This window comes from Lepeophtheirus salmonis, unplaced genomic scaffold (assembly GCF_016086655.4).
Source record: "Lepeophtheirus salmonis unplaced genomic scaffold, UVic_Lsal_1.4 unplaced_contig_11984_pilon, whole genome shotgun sequence".
NCBI lineage: Eukaryota > Metazoa > Arthropoda > Copepoda > Siphonostomatoida > Caligidae > Lepeophtheirus > Lepeophtheirus salmonis.
The window spans coordinates 5,463-23,777 of record NW_027289823.1 but is presented as its reverse complement, the minus strand read 5'-3'; the positions used below and the strand labels follow the sequence as shown (position 1 = coordinate 23,777).

Here is an 18,315-nt window from a genome sequence, read left to right as displayed (position 1 = left end):
GAGCACACATGCACGTAATTACTAAATACTTGGATGTTCCCTTCACAACCATAAAAAAATATATATAACCCATTGAGAAAAATTATAACACATTTTTCAGGTTGCAGAGATGCTAAAAACGTGTAGAAATTTATGTACACCCCTTTTTTTTATATAATGGGCTGAGTTTTAGCTACACGCACTCAAAAATAAATCTCCTCTAAATTCTAATTTATAATATTTTATTTTATATATACATTGTCGTTATCTTTTAGCTTTAATATGACAATGCAGGCCACAACTATACACGCTTTTAGTAAAAATGAGTTCTCCAAATAAATAAAAACATACAATAATTACTTTATTAAAAAAGGTAATATATTAATAAGAATTAATGTCATTTGGACATCGAATTATTATTTAAATTTAACAAGTACATGTTGGCTGAGGGATATGTCCCAGTAAATCTTCATTTCTTAAATACAAAGAGCAATTGATTTTATCATTTCCATAGAGCTACCCATATGATCATTATATTCACTTTGATCCTTAGTTATGCAAAATCTTAATTTTGCAAACTGCATTTTAAGAGTAGCAAGTTGTTTAAGGAGTGTGCCTTTATGATTACTATAATCAGGGTTAAATGTTTCGACTAAGGAAAGGATTTGATGCCAATTCTTAATTTGTTCCTTCATTTTGTTATTAAGATGATTAATTTCTTCTTCATGGAACCCATCAAAAAATTTCTTACTTATATTTTGAATATAAGAATGAAAGAAGAATTTATTTTTGAGTCCAACCACTAAGAAATGTGAAGGATGTACCTTTGAACAAAAAAGATACATAAATGGTATAGTTTTAAATTTATTAGCAATACTAATTACTTGTTCTTCGAGAGTTTCTAAAATAAAAGAATGTGGACTTGAAAGTGAGGTAGTATTTGATAGATGTGTATGTATCCTGACTTCTAAATTATCTACTATATTTTGAATTTCTAGATTCCCACATCCATGGAGATGCCAACACATTTGAACTTTATAGTAAGACAAATCCAGATGAACATTTAAGAGATTTGATTGCAGAGAAATAGGTTCCAAACTCTGTGGGATCTTCACATCTTTTACACTCACAAATAAACTTCCATCCACTCCAAATCAAATTCCTTCGTCGGGGTCGACCTTCAAGAACTGTCACATAGCGTGTAGAGATTTCTTCTCTAGACTTGATATCTCTATTTGCTTTCACTCTCATTTGAAATGTTTTTGGATCAATGGTGGATCGTGAATTACAATAGTAATGGCTGTTCATTAGAGTGTAAGTAGGATATAGAGCATTTGCTCCATCCAACCCTATGGAAGAAAGATTACTAGCGTTAGTTCTTTTTATACCCATCATCTGATGTACGTCTTGAGAAATTATATCCTTGGCCCCTAATTTGACCTGCATGACTTTGACCATATCTTCCACAAATTTAGTTTTCTCCAAATCCTTAGTTTCACCACTGCGCTCAGTAAATTGAGTCTATTCCATATCACAGGATTATCCTTTCGAAGCATCCAGAACCTAAGTAAAAATACACATGCATATTCTAGTTTTTTATACAATCCATCATCCATTTCCAGAATATGTTTTGCTGTTGTTTGTATTTGGTTACACTCCGACTCATGATATCCTCCATTTAAATTGATGCATTCTAAGCATAAATAAAATCCACATTTACATAAGGATTTTTTCGAAACTTTATCCAAGGATTTGAAACATTCCAAACATAGAGGCTCAGTTTTTGTTGCTGGGCCAACAACAGAATCCTCATCAACCAAAATTGTTTCCCCTGCAGATATATCCCTTGTTACTTCAAAATGCCGTCCTGATTTAGGGTTAACACAGATGGTATATGGTAAACAATGTCCATCATTCCGATGGGATTCAAAGTGATTGTCTACACAAAAATATATTTCACAATAACTACATTGACGATTACATATTTCCTGACAAAGAAAACACAAGTTTTTAACTGTCATTTCTTATAACTCAGTCCCACTTCAAATTTAAATAATAGTAAGCCTTGATGTCTTTCCAACTTTACCTATTTCCTTTTTTTTTACCATACTCTTTCATCGTACTTGCCGTCAGAAATTACTTTCTCTGCGAGAGGTAAAGTGCATTAAATAGCTATTCCTACAAGTCACTTTCATTTCACATGTACCGAGTGGAAACTTGAACATACATACACATGGAAAGAAGGAAAAAAATTGTAATTCTTTAATTATACATTTAATAAAAATCTTAATTTATCCTTTTCTGATACAAACGCAATATAAAATTAATTTATTATATCGCCTCATAGATGGCAACAAGCATCTTACAAAAAGAATCATAAGTATTGCGAATGAATTTTGGATCTATGGTATCCCACGACCTCATAGACAGATGCCTTTATGGATTCATCGTTCAGGTGACAAATGCTACAGACCCTTCTCTCACTTTACAGCTAGTAAGAAAAGTCAAGGGAATTTACATCAGGACTATATGGTAGACACATTATCTTGTCCCAGAAAGCGATATTGTTTCCTAAGAAGGTCTGAGTAATTTTTGCAGTGTGACCGAGCCTCATCATCCTGAAAGACGACGTTGCCGTCGGGGAAATTTGCCAGGACCAAGGGGAGCAGGTTGGTCTAGAAAACTTCAATATAAATGGCTGACTTGAGCATGTAACCTTCCGGAAACCATAGTATGGGTATCCTTAAGAGCATCCGCATTAATGATGTGATTTTATTCTGAGCCCCTCCTTCATCTCTATGATCTCGTTTTGGTATAATCTCTTCTTAACATTGCAGACAGTCTTACGAGCCAATCATGCCAGCCTGGCCATTTCTGTTAGACCAACATTAAAAAGAGTTTATTCCCAAGCCCTCAATCTCGCTATGATGACATTTCTCGTCCAAATTAAAGAATTCAAATAGGAATGCTTATGATAATGACTACATATGCAATTACAAACAGTTATATTTTCCTCACACAGAACCTCTTAAATCAATATAATGCAAGGCTATAAGTTTCAAGATTCCACCCAGTAAGTAACGTAGTCCCCCTAAGTTATTTTTAATGCGAAAAAATAAAGTAATTTTGTTTAAACTATTGTTTCATTTAGTAGTCAACCTATATATGGTGGCTGTCACTACAAAAACAATCTATAACAATTTTTTGCCAAATAAAGTTTATTTTGTATTTTTTTTAAATATACAATTGTCAATTTCTATATAAACAAATTATTCATATTAATCCTTTGGAAACGCTGTAAATTGCACTTCTCCTTTAAAAACAATCTATTTTGACAAATTAAAAATGTTAAGCACAATATATTATCACCCTTGTTTACATGAATATGTATATTATTGCATGCGTTATAAGATAAATGACTCAATTTAATGTTGGTGATTAATTGTTGTATGATTATAATTTTTAGGTTGTCACAAAATTTGTATTGTTTTTTACCTATTCCATCCATTTGGCATTCGTAAATATCCATCAAATTGCTAAATATAATTGTATCATTGAAAAATATCAATCAATATGAGTTTAGGGTTTTAACTAGAACTCATTTGTTAGTCAATAATAAAAAACATTTAACTTATTTATTTCTGATTAAAAATGTCATGAAATATATAATGCAATATGTGATTTTGGGAAGCAAATCAGTACCCATTAAATTTTTTTAAAGATGTATGATATCATATAATGCCTACAAAATTGTTTTTTGTTGCTACCGTTGTATTCCTCAGTCCTCACATTAAAAAAAAAATCAAAGGAAAAACTTTGAAACAAAACATTTTAGGATCCAGAAAACCTCTCTTAAAAATGGCTAAAAACACATAGAAATGCTAAAGAAAGCAATTTCAAGACAAAAAGGTTTGCATATAATCAGATTTTGCGTTTTAGGAGCATACTAATATGTACTAGCAATAAAATGTAGATTCAAATGAATATGAAGCATATGATTCAAAATATACTAGGGTTAATAAATGCAGTTGGAACAATCTGAAATTGCAATAGAACGATGATGGTCTTCCTCTCTTCATAAACCTTCTTTCTCAGATCCCACATAACCATTAAGGCTAATGTAGGGATCATTTTTGCGGTTAAAGACTGGATCCACTGTAAAAGTTTTCTCATTGGAAAGTATGAGAATTCTGTCCCCATTGCTTTTCATGTTGTTCAAAATCTTCCTACATCGGATGTATCTGGCCTCCATATTGGCCATGGACAACATGGGACGGGTGGTGCGGACCAAGGACTTCCCCCAATGTCCTTGACAATGTTGGCAGCAGTAGTCTTACCCATGTTGTTCATCTTGGCAATTGTTCTGATGCTCAGAAGAAGGTTTATCTTAATCTGGGCCCTGATCTTCTTCTTAGTGGCCTTGGTGGCCTTTAAGACAGGTCTCCTACTTCGAGGCTTGTCTTCAAGGCCTCCTCATGATCCTGCCAATGGTGCTGGCGGACATGCTGGTGGCCTCAGAGATCTCCTTGTGGCTGATTCCTGTACGAAGCAGAGCAGCTACTTCATGTGTTTTAGCCTCCATGTCAAAAACAATTATGAATTTCGAAATGTTATTGAACCAAACTTGTTAATCTGAAAACGGTCTTTAACTTTTATTTACGCAACATTTACGTAAAAAGTCTCTGAAACCTCGAAAAAACCATCGAAGGTACTGGTCAAGACTTTCGGGACACCCAGTATATAGCTATTTCAGCAAAAGATGGAAAGAAAAAAGAAGAAAATAGTGTCTTAATATCCGGCGTTACATAACTAACACAAAAATACCCGATGTTATGAAAGTTACTAAAATCAAAAATAACTAAATCAAGGACTTAAAATAAGTTCCTGCGATGAGTATTAAGTGTAGAGTTGTGTTGACACCAAAATTACTTATATTTGTTGGATAAGAAAATTGATTTTTTTTCTCATGACTCACAAAAAAAAAAAAAAAAATGTCGCCACTTGTTCTTTTGAAGTTAATGTTTATATAGGTAGATGTCATAGTCTATACCCAGCCCCATCCGTTAACGCCAAACACCAAAGAGACAACTCGAAATATACCAAATAGAAAAATAAATCTCCATAGCAAAATAAATCTCCAATTAAAAGAGTATTTTTTAGAATATAACGTAAATACAAGTATCCTATATTATATAGGTATATAAGGTCGTGGTATTTTAGTCAACACTGATAACCAGGCAGATGACGTCACGAACGGGATAAAAATCAAAATAAACTCCGTGATACTTCATACTTTATTTGACTGAGAATTAAATAAAGTACTTTCCAATATAATTATAAAACATCCTTTGGATCTAAATAATAATGGACTTGAATCTACATGGAGAGAAGGTAACCAACGATATGAAAGATATTTCGTTAGAGTTTTACTATCAATAATTCATTATTTATGTGGAACCTCCTTAGTCCAACCCCATAAAAAAATCGTCATAAAATATGTGCAATCTTCGGTTGCAAAAGTCCCGATGGTATCATATACCCTAATTTTCCAAAGAACATGGTTCGACAGAGGATTTGGAAGAATCTTTGCAAGAGGAAGGATACATTTAAAGCAGAAAATGCACAAGTGTGTAGTATGCACTTTAATGATGGAAGCTAAAGGAGGGACCTGGAACATGAGCTTCTTAATTTGACTCCCAGAAAGAGGCTAAAAATAGATGCAGTACCAAGTCTGCTACTTCTTATTCCACTATTCCTAAGCCTGAGGATCAATGTGATAAAAAGTTCCCGAAAATTTGCATGAATAAACATCCTTTCAAACTCCCAGCAGTGTCGATAATCAGGATGAAGACCAAGTAGATTTTGTTTCACCTCGTTCCAGGAGGGAAATGAGGAGGCAGAACAAACAAATGGTAGCCAATTTATTGATACAGGAACAGAAGCAAAAGAATAAGGCTATTTGGATACAGACAGAACATTCCCTTTTTCTGGAAAATACTGATAATCTCAAAGCAGAATTAAAGAAAACGAAAGCAGATTTATGTAAACAAAAAGTCAGGGTAAACATTCTCACAAAGAATCTCGAGCGACTTGAAGCGAAGGAAAAGAAACAGTCCAAAATTGTAAGTACTCTTCATGATAAATGTACTCCAGCTCAGACTAAGAGAGTTTCGACCCCTAATCAAAAATGGGTTCATTACTCAAAAGAAGATATTGTCCCTGCCTTGACAGTAAGATCAATGAGTCGACGTGCTTTTGAATATTTTAGACAGAAGAAAATCATGCAAATGCCAAGCATTCAAACTCAAGAGAGATGGCTTCAACATTTTAAAATAAATCCAGGATTTCAAGATGATAGCATCAAAGTCCTTCAAGAAATGATCAAGACCAACACATTTTAATACAAGTTTTCTGTGCTATGCTTTGATGAATGGCAAATTAAGAAAAAATATGATATTGACATGAAGACCCAAAAGATTTCTGGTTCTGACTCTAAAGTTCAAGTTGTTATGATGAGAGGATTAGTTGAGAAATGGAAACAACCGATCTGGTTCCATTTTGCTACCACTATGACCAAGAAGCTGCTTGATGATATCATAATCAAAATAGAGAGCAATGGTTTTGAAATAAGAGCAATTGTTTGTGATCTTGGGAACCACACGCTTCGTTCTGAACTTGGGATTGACAGATAAAACTTTTTCTTCATCAATCCATTTGATTCAAGCAGAGTTGTCTACATTTTTCCTGATTCTCCTCATCTTCTCAAGCTCTGTAGGAATCATTTACTAGACAAAAGGTTTATGGTTCCAGCAGAGGATGGAACATGAGTCCTTCTTGTTAAGACTGATTTTGAGGGATTATTAATTAAAGATTCCGGAGAATTTAAAATTGTTTTTAAGCTTAAACCTCTTCACATTTACTGCAAAGGAGGAGCGAGACAAGGAGTAAGATTGGCTGCACAAGTTTTGAGTAATACAGTAGCCAAAGCTTTCACCATTCATAGCCAAAGTAAAGAAGCAAGAGCCAAGGAAAACGCAGTAGAAATAATCAACAATTGGTTTGATGTAGTTAATAGTAGGCAAATTTATGACAAGGTCAAGCTCGGATGTGCAATGGGTATCGGTTTTGAAGATCAATTTATTGCCTTGGATAAAATGGAATTTTTTTTGTATACATTTAAGGTCATTGGAAGGGGAAATAAGAGTGAATTGCCATGGCAGAGAGGTATGCGTGTTTCAATCAAATCAACTCGAGCCTTGTACCATGATTTGATTTCTAATGGTTCTCTTTTTCTTTGATTTTGATGTCCAGAACTAATCAAAATTGCATTGAAATTTTTTTACCCGTTTGAGAAGTGCTGGCGGTGATGATGATCACCCTGGAGCCGTTGGAGCAATGAAAAGGACAAGAATTCTGGAAATTGGAAAAAATTGTGAAACTTTGGTGAGCAATCCGGCTGTTCAGATTGAAAAAGAATATGACATTTATAGAATTGAGGATGAAGAGAACACAAAGCAACTCACTGAAGACATCTTATATATCACAATTGGTGAAGAAAGCTGTTCAGAATTGAATTTACGTTTGATATCCCTCATGAAGTTCACACGGATTTTTCACTAAACCATCAACTAGATCAGTTCAAACAATGGGATCTCAACTTTCAGGGGATCAGTTATGTATCGGGTTTTATTGCCCACAAGATGAAACTTTTATATCCGGATTTGGGGAAGAAGACAAGTGACATATATTTGAATGATCATGGACTGACAACATGGATACATCATTTGTCTAGAAGAGGACTGATGGTGCCATCTGATTATTTTTTTAAAGATTGTGAAGTTTTCGACCAGAAGTTCAAGGAATTCCATTTATTTCTATTAGATCGTCATCCAAAAGTAATCGAACGTTTTTATAAAGTTTTGGAAGATTGCCTTGGAGGCAAGTATGACAAGGCTGTTCTGAATCTCTTCGCCAAGACAAGGACAATGATACGAATAAGATACCACAATGTACAATTAGAATTTAATACTGGAGAGAGTGAAAAAATAAGAGGAAAAAGCAAATCGGCCAATTTCAAGTTTATTTATAATTTAACCAAATATTCAATATAATATTAATTATCACCGAATAGATTATTTTATATATGTTTAGTATATCAGTTATCTACGGCGAAAACCAATTCTTATTATTTCCTATGTTCTGCATTATAAATTTATCCTTCAATAAAAAGTGAAGCACATCTGCTGTTCATTATGTAATCTTAGAAGCCAATAAAGGTGACACAGAAAATTTGAAATCCTTAAAACGGCTAGCAACCCCTTCCCAAAGAGAATCTTGCAATCTACCCCAGATTTTTTACTTCATTTCCCTAATATTTTTTAACTTATTGCACCTTTGTCATAATAGGACCTTGCTTGAAAAGTAGAAGATTGTCAAAGAAATAGAACAATAAATTATATAATTAGTACATTTAAACAATATAGCTTTATTCCGTCCGTGACGTCACAATTTATTTTTGTTTGCATAGAAATGCCCGAAATTGCCTACAATTGGGAGCAATTTAAAATCAGGTTGGAGATATACCTAAATTGCTTCCAGGATTTAACGGATTCGGTGAAGGCGTCAATCCTTCTTTCGGTAGTGGGAAGCGAGGTTTTGGAAATTTATCAAAATTTTGATCTACAAGGAGATCAGAAGTTTAATTATGAGGTTATAATGACGAAATTGGAAGCATATTGTAGCCCTAAAAGGAACGTTGTTTTCGATTCCTATTTGTTTTGGTCAGCGGAGAAAGGGGAACATGAGGAATGGAGCGATTATTTTACGAAAATCAAAGGGCTATCCAAGCATTGCGAATTTGGAACTCAGAGAGATAGACATCTGAGAGACAAGTTGGTTTTTCGGTTCCCGATGCGCAGGAAAGCCTAAAGAAGAGCCTCCTTGAAAAACCCGACCTTAAATTGGACGTATGTTTGCGGGAATTGAGGTTGCATGAAAGGACCATGCGACAATTAATATCAATGAGGGAAAAGGTACAAACGGAGTAGTTTTGTGCTTTAGAGGCTCTAGGAAACAGCAGAAATGAAGGAGGATCAGGGCAAAGATGATAAGATGCAAGTGGTGTGGATTTGCTGAAGAGCATAAACGCGAAGAATGTCCAGCTCAAAGATCAAAAGCAGTGTGTCGAAACTGCGAAGGAGTAGGACACTATGCGCGAGTTTGTCGTTCAAAGAGGGAAATGAGAAAAGCTGAAAAAAAGGAACTGGTGGTAGAAGATTTTGGAATGGAGGAAGAAATGGATAATTTCATCTTAGATTCACTCATTCTAAGTGAAAAAGAAGGGAGTGAATGGTATGTCAACATTTTAATTAATGGATACCCAGTACGGGCCAAAGTTGATACAGGGCAAGTGTCACTGTACTTCCAGAGGAATTTATTAAAAGTTAAAAATTGGGAGATTAGAAAAGCAAGAGATGGAAGAGGACCGGACAATACAACTCATCCTGCCGAAAGGTCAAGGAAGAGCGTCGTTTCAAATTAAAAAAAAAATATGGGGGAATGTTATGTTTGGAAAAGTGAGGAACCTCTTTGGGGCTGATAGAAATAAAGTCTTTAGGCCTTTTAAAGGAAGGAAATGCTGACTCTTTGGAGTTCCCATCTATGCCAGGAGTATAAAAATAGAAATTAAAAGAAGATGTGGTTCCGTGGGCAGAAACAACTTCCAGAAGAGTACCTTTACCTTTATATTGTAAAGTTGAACAAGAAATAAAGAAATTAGAACTGTATGATATAATTGTTAAAGAGTTTGAACCAACAGAATGGTGCTCTCCAATGGTGGTAGTCAAAAGACTGAAGGGGTTAGACTATGTGTCGACTATCAGAAATTAAATAAATACATACGAGTTCCAAAATTTCCATATCGTCCTGTCAGAGTACAATTGCTCGTATAAAAGGAAAATATTTTCAAGTTAGACGCCGTTATGGGTTTCCATCATATAAAATTAAATCATCATGAAATGACAACCTTCATTACACCATTTGGGAGATATAGATTTAAACGTCTTCCTTTCGGTATCTCCAGTGGTCCAGAAGTATTTCAAGCCCGATTAACACAGATGTTAGATTCCGTCAAGGGTGTACACGTCCATATAGATGACATCCTTATAACAAGTGAGACAGACCAAGAACATGACGAGCGTTTGGGGAAGGTCATTGATATTATGAAAAAAATAATATTAGACTAAATAAGGAAAAGTGTGTGTTTAGAGTCAAGAAGATAAAGTTTTTGGGTTATATCATATCCAGTGAAGGTGTATTCCCTGATCCTGAAGGATTGAAGAGGTTATAAATTATGTTAACAAGGGTTGGCCAAAGTATATAACGGATGTAGAAAATTTGTTGCGCCCATACTATCGTTACAGGGAGGATATATATATCTGGAAAGGTCTCATAATGTATAAAGAAAGAATAATAATTCCTGTAGAATTAAGACGTGAAATTCTCGATAAACTACACGACGGACATTTAGAATTGTTAAACGAAAATGAGGACAAAAGTCTTCTGTATTTTGGCCTGGGATTGGAAGTCAAATTGAACAACTAATAGACTCATGTTCAAATGCTCAGAATATGGAATGACTAAGAAAATGCCTCTAATTAGAAGCAAGTGGCCTTTGGGACCTTGGAAGATGGCTGCAACAGATCTATTTTACATACGATCAAAAAATACTACGTTATAGTAGTAGACTACTATAGCAGATTTTATTGAAGTTATGGAGCTAACAAATCAAAGAGCAAGCGCAGTGATTATGGAATTAAAAAGGATATTTGCAACATGAGTACCGAGATACTGGTTTCTGATAACGGTCCATGTTACTCTAGTCAAGAGTTCTCTAGATTTGCTAAAAGAGTGGGGATTTGAGCAACGTTTCTCAGCTCTCCAAAACAACCACATCAAAAATGGACTAGCAGAAAGGTGCAAACGGTAAAAACTTTCTTAAGAAAAATGGGAAATTGACAGGGCATTACTGGCATATAGGGCGGCACCTTTGCAAAATGGACAAACCCCAGCAAAGTTACTGTATAATAGGGAATTGCGAACGTTGGTTCCACAGCGCATGAAGGACCCAAATGATGAGGAAACTCGGAAATTAGAAGAACAGCATCGATCGTACAATTCAAAAACATCATAATAAACGACATAGAACTTTTTGCGGGAAGGAAAAGTCAATGTGGAGACAAGGTCTATGTTGTTGATTTGTTAAAGTATGGATATATTGTTCAACGGGAAGATAGAAGAGTGTGTGTTATGATTGGAAAGAAAAGATACGTAAGGACGTTGGCTCAAGTAAGGAAAATGTAGAGCGTGGATTTTTGAAGAAGAATAAATATTTATATGTGTGAGAAATTTTATTATTAATTGTGTTTTAAGGTGTGTTTAATTGTGTTGTTTATTGTATTTAAATAAGTATTTGTAAAGGGGATGTTATGTATGTAAATGCATATGGTACCCTGACGCGGGAATATTAATAAAGTAATCTAGTTAGTGCTCATCTAACTTTAAGAGACTCAACACCGACCTTATGTATTGTCACCTTGGTAAAGACATACAACTTCATAATAAAAACAGCAACTTAAAAATGTTTTTAAAGTTATTTAAGATTTGTTGCTTGAAAAAATATTCTTGTATATTTATTTAGCTATATAAAATGTTGCTCAGGGCGAAGATATTGACGGCTATGAAGGTCATTTTCATATTTTTGAAATAAAAACAATCAAGAAACACAGAATCTCAAGCCAAGAAGTTGTCGAGGCGAAAACCTGGGTGATTCTGACATTATAACTAAATTTAATAACGTCTAAACAGATACACTCCTGTTTAAATTCAAGTAATTATCCATTAAATATTTGAGTATATTAAGAAAGTGTTATTAAGATAATAAGACACTAGACTGTTTATATTATTAATTTTAAAATAATACAATAAAATATACATTTATCTTTGGAATAGTCTATACCCAGCCCCATCCGTTAACGAATTTTTTGTTGGAATAAATAAGGAAATTGAAATTATGATTGAGATATATGAACCGCGCAAAATAAAAACACCAACCCTATGTAAAGAGAACATGGTACTCAAGTAAATATACAATGTCAAAAACACCAAAGAGACAACTAAATATACCAAATAGAAAAATAAATCTCCATAGCAACCCAATTAAAAGAGTATTGTTTAGAATATAACGTAAATACAAGTATCCTACATTATATATATAAGGTCGTGGTATTTTAGTCAACACTGATAACCAGGCATATGACGTCACGAACGGGATAAAAATCAAAATAAACTCCGTGATACTTCATACTTTATTTGACTGAGAATTAAATAAAGTACTTTCCAATATAATTATAAAAATCCTTTGGATCTAAATAATAATGGACTTGAATCTACATGGAGAGAAGGTAACCAACGATATGAAAGATATTTCGTTACAGTTTTACTATCAATAATTCATTATTTATGTGGAACCTCCTTAGTCCAGCCCCATAAAAAAAATCGTCATAAAATATGTGCAATCTTCGGTTGCAAAAGTCCTGATGGTATAATATACATTAATTCTCCAAAGAACATGGTTCGACAGAGGATTTGGAAGAATCTTTGTAAGAGGAAGGATACATTTAAAGCAGAAAATGCACAAGTGTGTAGTATGCACTTTAATTATGGAAGCTACAAGTGGGGCCTGGAACATGAGCTTCTTAATTTGACTCCCAGAAAAATAAAAACAAATGCAGTACCAAGTCTGCTACTTCTTATTCCACTATTCCTAAGCCTGAGGATCAATGTGATAAAAAGTTCTCGAAAATTTGCATGAATCAACATCCTTTCAAACTCCCAGCAGTGTCGATAATCAAGGTGAAGACCAAGTAGATTTTGTTTCACCTCGTTCCAGGAGGGAAATGAGGAGGCAGAACAAACAAATGGTAACCAATTTATTGATAAAGGAACCGAAGCAAAAGAATAAGGCTATTTGGATACAGACAGAATATTCCCTTTTTCTGGAAAATACTGATAATCTCAAAGCAGAATTAAAGAAAACGAAAGCAGATTTATGTAAACAAAAAGTCAGGGTAAACATTCTCACAAAGAAACTCGAGTGACTTGAAGCGAAGGAAAAGAAACAGTCCAAAATTGTAAGTAGTCTTCATGATAAATGTACTCCAGCTCAGACTAAGAGAGTTTCGACCCCTAATCAAAAAGGGGTTCATTACTCAAAAGAAGATATTGTCCCTGCCTTGATAGTAAGATCAATGAGTCGACGTGCTTTTGAATATTTTAGACAGAAGAAAATCATGCAAATGCTAAGCGTTCAAACTCAAGAGAGATGGCTTCAACATTTTAAAATGAATCCAGGATTTCAAGATGATAGCATCAAAGTCCTTCAAGAAATGATCAAGACCAACACATTTCAATACAAGTTTTCTGTGTTATGCTTTGATGAATTGCAAATTAAGAAAATATATGATAGTGACATGAAGACCCAAAAGATTTCTGGTTCTCACTCTAAAGTTCAAGTTGTTATGATGAGAGGATTAGTTGAGAAATGGAAACAACCGATCTGGTTCCATTTTGCTACCACTATGACCAAGAAGCTGCTTGATGATATCATAATCAAAATAGAGAGCAATGGTTTTGAAATAAGAGCAATTGTTTGTGATCTTGGGAACCACACGCTTCGTTCTGAACTTGGGATCGACAAATAAAACTTTTTATTCATCAATCCATTTGATTCAAGCAGAGTTGTCAACATTTTTCCTGATTCTCCTCATCTTCTCAAGCTCTGTAGGAATCATTTACTAGACAAAAGGTTTATGGTTCCAGTAGAGGATAGAACATGAGTCCTTCTTGTTCAGACTGATTTTGAGGGATTATTAATTTTAAAGATTCCGGAGAATTTAAAATTGTTTTTAAGCTTAAACCTCTTCACATTTACTGCAAAGGAGGAGCGAGACAAGGAGTAAGATTGGCTGCACAAGTTTTGAGTAATACAGTAGCCAAAGCTTTCACCATTCATAGCCAAAGTAAAGAAGCAAGAGCCAAGGAAAACGCAGTAGAAATAATCAACAATTGGTTTGATGTAGTTAATAGTAGGCAAATTTATGACAAGGTCAAGCTCGGATGTGCACTGGGTATCGATTTTGAAGATCAATTTATTGCCTTGGATAAAATGGAATTTTTTTTGTATACATTTAAGGTCATTGGAAGGGGAAATAAGAGTGAATTGCCATGGCAGAGAGGTATGCGAGTTTCAATCAAATCAACTCGAGCCTTGTACCATGATTTGATTTCTAATGGTTCTCTTTTTTCATTTTGATGTGCAGAACTAATCAAAATTGCCTTGAAATTTTTTTACCCGTTTGAGAAGTGCTGGCGGTGATGATGATCACCCTGGAGCCGTTGGAGCAATGAAAAGGACAAGAATTCTGGAAATTGGAAAAAATTGTGAAACTTTGGTGAGCAATCCGGCTGTTCAGATTGAAAAAGAATATGACATTTATAGAATTGAGGATGAAGAGAACACAAAGCAACTCACTGAAGACATCTTATATATCACAATTGGTGAAGAAAGCTGTTCAGAATTGGAATTTACGTTTGATATCCCTCATGAAGTTCACATGGATTTTTCACTAAACCATCAACTAGATCAGTTCAAACAATGGGATCTCAACTTTCACTGGCTCAGTTATGTATCGGGTTTTATTGCCCACAAGATGAAACTTTTATATCCGGATTTGGGGAAGAAGACAAGTGACATATATTTGAATGATCATGGACTGACAACATGGATACATCATTTGTCTAGAAGAGGACTGATGGTGCCATCTGATTATTTTTTTAAAGATTGTGAAGTTTTCGACCAGAAGTTCAAGGAATTCCATTTATTTCTATTAGATCGTCATCCAAAAGTAATCGAACATTTTTATAAAGTTTTGGAAGATTGCCTTGGAGGCAAGTATGACAAGGCTGTTCTGAATCTCTTCGCCAAGACAAGGACAATGATACGAATAAGATACCACAATGTACAATTAGAATTTAATACTGGAGAGAGTGAAAAAATAAGAGGAAAAAAGCAAATCGGCCAATTTCAAGTTTATTTATAATTTAACCAAATATTCAATATAATATTAATTATCACCAAATAGATTATTTTATATATGTTTAGTATATCCCTTATCTACGGCGAAAACAAATTCTTATTATTTCCTATGTTCTGCATTATAAATTTATCCTTCAATAAAAAGTGAAGCACATCTGCTGTTCATTATGTAATCTTTAGTATAATACACAAACCTCTAAATTTCATATTAGTGATATAATGATATATTGTTTATAGTAGATGGAACTGGGGAGCCGAGGAGGCCCAGGCCCTCCCAAGAATTTCATAGTAATATTTATTACTTGTTAGTATTAAGAAGCCAATAAAGGTGACACAGAAAATTTGAAATCCTTAAAACGGCTAGCAACCCCTTCCCAAAGAGAATCTTGCCACCTACCCCAGATTTGTTACTTCATCTCCCTAATATTTTTTAACTTATTGCACCTTTGTCATAATAGGACCTTGCTTGAAAAGTAGAAGATTGTCAAAGAAATAGAACAATAATATATATCATTAGTACATTTAAACAATATAGCTTTATCCCGCCCGTGACGTCACAATTTATTTTTGTTTGCATAGAAATGCCCGACCTTATGTATTGTCACCTTGGTAAAGACATACAACTTCATAATAAAAACAGCAACTTAAAAATGTTTTTAAAGTTATTTAAGATTTGTTGCTTGAAAAAATATTCTTGTACATTTATTTAGCTATATAAAATGTTGCTCTCTGTAGAGCAAAGATATTGACGGCTATAAAGGTCATTTTCATATTTTTTAAATAAAAACAATCAAGAAAACACAGAATCTCAAGCCAAGAAGTTGTCGAGGCGAAAACCTTTGGGTGATTCTGACATTATAACTAAATTTAATAACGTCTAAACAGATACAATCCTGTTTAAATTCAAGTAATTATCCGTTGAATATTTAAGTATATTAAGATAATAAGACACTAGTCTGTTTAAATTATTAATTTTAAAATAATACAATAAAATATAAATTTATCTTTTGAACATTTACAAGTTTGCATGTAAAGTGTTATACGCATTAAAATAAACAATAAGTATAAAATTTTTACTTAAACATTTCAATTCTAATTGTTTCTTCTTAAAATTCAACTTTACTGAGAGTACCATTAAAATAAATTAACACATTCATTGTTACAGAATGAATAAATACATTCAAAATTCACTATTTAGCAACTTTTCGAGACAATGCATCCGCATGTTTGTCTCCCTTGATACCTTTATGAGCCTGAATATGGATAAATTTAACTGTCATTCCTTTTTTTATGTCCTCTAATTCACGAAAATCATTCTTGTTTATCACATGTCCTCTACAGGATTTCTTCCAACCATTTTTCTTCCATTTAGGCATCGAGTCTTCTACTGAATTTATTGCAAATTTAGAATCTGTATAGATAACTATTTTCCTTAGTCCATCATCCTGAACTCTTTTGATAGCTTGAGATATAGTTTGAATTTCTAAAATATTGTTTGTTTGATTATTTCTCGAGAAGGCTCTGAAATGTTCTTTGTACTATTAATGCCAAAAAATGCACCAATCCCTGCCCTCGTCCCTTTCCTTCCATTATTAGTACAAGCTCCATAAGTGAAAACTTTAACCCATCCATCGTCATTCATATAATATTCTTATCTATTCAAATAAAATAAAATATATTAATATTTTGTAGTATTTTACATTCCATAAATAAATTCAACCTTTAGCGTAAGTCCAATCAGTGTTATCAACAGAAAATCCACTTTCATTCTTCATATGGTTCCTCCTGAATTTATTTGACTTTTCTCCTATCCATGGATCGTTAAAAGTCTCTTCCTTCACACATTTTTCTGCTTCTTCTCGACTGAGGAATTTTTATATCGTGCTCTATCAAATCCGACCACTAAAGAACGTCATTTTGACCAAGGATCGAATACACCCACTTCATGTCCACGTGCAATTGCGTAATAAGCGCCTGACTTTGAAAATCCACTTTCATAGTAAATAAAAGGAGTTTGGTTACTACTAAATATATTGGATTTTTCTCCAGTCAACAGTTCTTTAGTGGTCCCTTCCTTCACAAATTTTTGAGCTTCTACTCCATTGTAAAAATTTTATATCGTGCTCCATCAAATCCGTCCACTAAAGCGTGGCATTCTGACCAAGAAGCATATATACCTACTTCGCGCCAATGTGCAACTACGTAATAAGAGACCGTCTTTGTTTCATCAAATGAAAACTCATTTTGATTTTGTTGGTTAATGTCTGAAGTATGGCTCCTACTAAAATTATTTGATTTTGATCCAATTTCCGGTTCTTTAGCACTCTCTTCCTTAACAAATTTTTCAGCTTCTGCTAGACTGTAAATTTTTTTTTATCGTGCTCTACTAAATCCGTCCACTGAAGAACGGCATTCGGACCAAGAGTTGTATATACCCACTTTACGCCCACGTGCAACTGCATAATATCCGCCCGATTTAACTTTACCCATAGCGCTACGTATCACAGTTAATACCTATAATAATAAATTATGTTTAGGAAATGAAATTAAAATCAATTAACGATTATTGACATAAAGCAATACCACTTCTAAAATTAAGGATAAAACTACAATATATTTTGCTTTAAAGGTTTTAATTTAGGTTCATTAATAACCAAAAATTAACATATCAGTATTGAATTAAAATTTATATAGGTCAATTGTATTTCTAATAGGTTTAATTCTGGATGGAGGTCGATCATAATTGGATTTTGGAACTGAATAATATGCGTTTCACATTTTGGATGACGATGATGTTTGAGCCTCACTCAACTTATTATAACCTAGTCTTTGGGGCACTGAAGGTTCCCGTGGATTAATATATGAATTCAACAAAACAAGCTCACTATTTGGATCCTATACTTTAATACAAGTGACAAATGGGTGGCATGTTGAACTCTTATATTTTATATTTAATAATAATTATATTTATGTATCCTCTATAATCAATTAATTCATGTTGCGAGAATACCTTGTCCCGAATATCGGCTAAATGTCTGAATTGTTGATGAACCTTTGTCACTCCAACTCTACTCTTGAATTAATATCCAGCTCAAGCCCTTGTAAACGATTCTTTTCCAAGAGACTAATTCATTTGGGGATATAACTCTAAAACTGGAGTCCGACTCATAAAAGAATGATTA

General features: G+C 33.8%; 1 protein-coding gene and 2 long non-coding RNA genes across 3 annotated transcripts; 1 reads left to right on the top strand and 2 right to left on the bottom strand.

Moving 5' to 3' along the window:
• Positions 1 to 1,014: 1,014 nt before the first annotated feature.
• On the bottom strand, positions 1,015 to 2,000 carry LOC121130787 (SET domain-containing protein SmydA-8-like). The gene is made up of 2 exons (XM_040726468.2): positions 1,557 to 2,000; positions 1,015 to 1,500 (listed from the first exon to the last, which is right to left on the bottom strand). Exons 1-2 carry the CDS (start codon positions 1,998 to 2,000, stop codon positions 1,015 to 1,017), a joined length of 930 nt encoding a protein of 309 aa, XP_040582402.2.
• Positions 2,001 to 14,168: 12,168 nt separating this feature from the next.
• On the bottom strand, positions 14,169 to 15,058 carry LOC121130789 (uncharacterized). Its single transcript, XR_005868826.2, has 2 exons — positions 14,570 to 15,058; positions 14,169 to 14,502 (listed from the first exon to the last, which is right to left on the bottom strand). It is a non-coding gene; the product is annotated as an uncharacterized lncRNA (long non-coding RNA).
• A 623-nt stretch (positions 15,059 to 15,681) lies between these two features.
• LOC121130790 (uncharacterized) lies at positions 15,682 to 18,107 on the top strand. Its single transcript, XR_005868827.2, has 2 exons — positions 15,682 to 16,040; positions 17,848 to 18,107. It is a non-coding gene; the product is annotated as an uncharacterized lncRNA (long non-coding RNA).
• The last annotated feature ends 208 nt before the right edge of the window (positions 18,108 to 18,315 follow it).